This window comes from Bidens hawaiensis, unplaced genomic scaffold, assembly GCF_021521415.1.
Source record: "Bidens hawaiensis isolate Kalapana, Puna unplaced genomic scaffold, B.hawaiensis_p1.1 tig00066608_1, whole genome shotgun sequence".
Classification (NCBI taxonomy): Eukaryota; Viridiplantae; Streptophyta; class Magnoliopsida; order Asterales; family Asteraceae; genus Bidens; species Bidens hawaiensis.
Genome location: NW_027501844.1, coordinates 50752 through 54117, shown reverse-complemented (window position 1 = coordinate 54117; position 3366 = coordinate 50752). Strand labels below are relative to the sequence as shown.

Here is a 3366-nt window from a genome sequence, read left to right as displayed (position 1 = left end):
GGGGTAACATAGTTCCCAGGGGTTGTTATTGTTCTGGGGGTAACATAGTTCCCAGGGGTATTTATTGTTCTGGGGTAACATAGTTCCCAGAAAGTTATTGGAAATGTTCTGGGGTAACAAAGTTCCCTAGCATGATTATATTGTTAATAAATGATTATTAAAATGATTTGTCAGTGCTTTATTTAAATTAGTGAAACTCACCAACTATTCGTAGTTGACCCGTTTTCTTTACATGTTTTCTAGGTATGCCCAAGTTGGATTGATTGATGTTTTGCTTAACTATCTGTGCTACCTGTTGGAAGCTTGCTGCTCTTTGTTTTGTAATGAATTTATTAATGTCTTATCGGTAAAATATGTGTGTAACACCTAGACAGTAATGAAACTCGCAACAATGTAATATGTTATAAATTAATGTAGTGGTATTTTCTTTATAAGCAATGCTGTTGATATCAGATGTGTCTGTTGCATCCCGTGTACGTTTCCGCTGCGGTTACGGGGTGTTACAGAGTATGCGAGGATTTGAGGAAGTTGGGGCTACAAAAGACGATTGTGAGAATTTCAAACAGAGTTTAACTTGTTATATTGGTGAGTATGATGCTGAAATGGTTGTACAAAGATTAAGTGGGAAGCGAAACTGTTGTGATGGTTATTCGTTTGAGTATACTGTTAATGCTAACGGTGACTTAGATCGTATTGTTTTGGGCTGATGAGATTTCAAAGAAAAATTATTTTGCTTTTGGAGATATTATATTATTTGATGCCACATTCAAGACCAACAAGTATGTCAATTTAATACATTTGTTTTTAGTCTTTTATATTTTTACATATTTTTTTTAATTCATTTTCTATAAATTTATTTTTACAGGTACAATATGGTTATTGTACCATATACTTCCATTGATAATCACTGTCGAAATGTTACAGTTGGTGATGCGTTATTATCATATGAATCTATTGAATCTTATTCATGGCTTTTGAAAGATTTTTCTTTATTCTTTAGGTATTACTGATCAAGATCGAGCTATGAAACAAGCAATCTCCTTAGTTTCTACCAAACTCGAGACATCGGTTATGTATGTGGCACATTATGAAAAAACTTGTTGATAAGGTAACTTTATTTTTAATGTATTAAAGTATTATGCATATGTATTAGAACGTGTTATAAAGTCTAAACATATTAGCATGCATCACTATTGGTAGCTGCATATTTTTAAACATGTTAGAACATTTTAGAACGTATAAACATATTAGCATGCATTAGTATATTAACTTCATATTTGTATATGTGTTAGAACGTTTTAGAACGCCTAAAAAAAATTAGCATGCATCAATATGTTTAATTGTGCATTTTTTAATGTATAAGAACATTTTTATTCCATATTTTGTAATTTTACTAGTTTTTGTTTTTCATTTGTAATCATATAGAACCGATTAACATTTTTTTACTAAAGTTGACCGTATTATCAAATTATTAATTTTGTAACATCAGGTTGGTGTTGCCACTCTGTAACAATGCATATATCAAACGTAAAATATGTGACATTGTTTGGACATATGCAATTTCTCAATCCGAATTCGAAACGCAATGGGAACTTATAAAGAAGGAAAACGATCTCGAAACAAATAAATGGTTGTCTGAGAAATGAGATATGATTGGATTTTCTGCTTATTATTATGGATGAACCGTTGTCTGGTCTTATGAGAACTACATCGAGATCAGACTGTGAAAATCATTTTTTTGTCAAGTTTTTAACTCACAAATTATCACTAGTTGAGTTCTTTAGTCATTTTTGATCATTGTATGGAGATTCAAAGGCACAATGGTAGGAAAAATGATCATGATACAAGGTACACGCATCCGGATCCAGTTAGTGAAAACCCTTTTATAAAAGGAAGCAGAACTGATGTATACAAAAGCTATTTTTAATGATTTCCAAGATGAAATGTATTATATTAGAAGCGAGTGTTGCATGTTTGAAATCAACTGAAAGAAGAATATTTTGTGAGGTTTTTTGTATTTGACTTTAATGCATATGTCCCAGGCTGTTTGGAGGTATGAATTAGTTAAAGATTCTATTTGTAGAATGTTTTAAAACATTTTTTTTGTAAGATATTGATTTGATAGAATGTGTAAAAGTATTTATATATTTGTATACCAGGTTTTGTTTAAGAAGGAAGGTGAGGACGGAATTGATTCGACGATTTCATGCGGATGCAAATTATTCGAACATTATGGGTTATTGTGTCGTCACAGCCTTTATGTTTTAAGTTTGTTCAGAGCTACAAGATTTCTAAAAGAAAATACATGGTGGATCGTTGGGAAGAGAGATGCTGATGTTAATTCTAGAACTGCTCCAATTTCAAGTTTCGTGTCGGTAACGACAAATATTTAAAAGTTAAAGAGATCTCAATGGAAATAACATTGGCTGGTGAGTATCTCATAAATAGCTATGTAACTGATGTTGGTGAACTAATTAAAGTCAGGGATCAGATGAATATAATGATCAAACAAGCCGATGAGACAAGATACAAAAGAACTCATTTATCAAAAATGGATAGGTTTGCAGCTATTCTAGGGTATGATCAACTATCAGAGGTGACCGTCTGTGTGCCTAGTGGTATAAAAAACAAGGGTTGCGGGTCACATAAACAGATTAAATCCCAGAAAGGGATAGCTATAGGTCGGTCTAGGAATAAATATAGGGAATGCAAAGTTTGTCATCAACAAGGTCATAACAGACGAACTTGTCCTCAACTTCGAAAAGAATAGTTTTTAGCGCTCTTGTTTTTTTATATTTTTCTTTTTTACACTTTTTATGTTTTATTTTCCTGGAACGTGTATGCTGGTCACTGGAACGTGCAATATCTTTTCTTTTAGTTTTTGATATTTTTTTTTAATTCAATAATGCATCGTGAATAAACTGATACTAAACAGAAGTTATACTAAACATAAGTTATATTAAACCCAGTTGAAAAAGGAGGTTACACAAAAGGATTACATCAAAAGACTATTAAATAACATATTCACAAACTTATTTTAAACTACCACACCACCACACCACACCACCACACCAGCAGTCATCACGAACCCTAGTTGTTGTCAAGGATCTCTTGGCCCCTTCACGCTTGACTCTCTTATTCACCGTCACATTGTGAGCTGTTTTCTCCAGAACATCACGAAGCTGACCATAGCATGAAGCTTGTTTTTCCAGGTAGGTTATTGCCTCTGTCTTGAACGCGCTATCAGGTTGCTTCAGAACTTCTTGGTACAGAGCATCGGTTTTGGTTGCTTCATCTCTCACACTCCCCTTTGTATCTTCAACGACTCGTAGCCGATTGCAGTATCTCTCAAGCTCAATGTTGATT

The 3366-nt window shown here is 33.2% G+C and overlaps 1 protein-coding gene across 1 annotated transcript; it reads left to right on the top strand.

The window, feature by feature from the left end:
• Positions 1 to 509: 509 nt before the first annotated feature.
• Positions 510 to 1010, top strand: LOC143604772 (protein FAR1-RELATED SEQUENCE 6-like). The gene is made up of 3 exons (XM_077081156.1): positions 510 to 605; positions 688 to 779; positions 866 to 1010. The coding sequence occupies exons 1-3, from the start codon at positions 510 to 512 to the stop codon at positions 1008 to 1010; spliced, it is 333 nt and encodes a 110-aa protein (XP_076937271.1).
• Positions 1011 to 3366: the final 2356 nt, after the last annotated feature.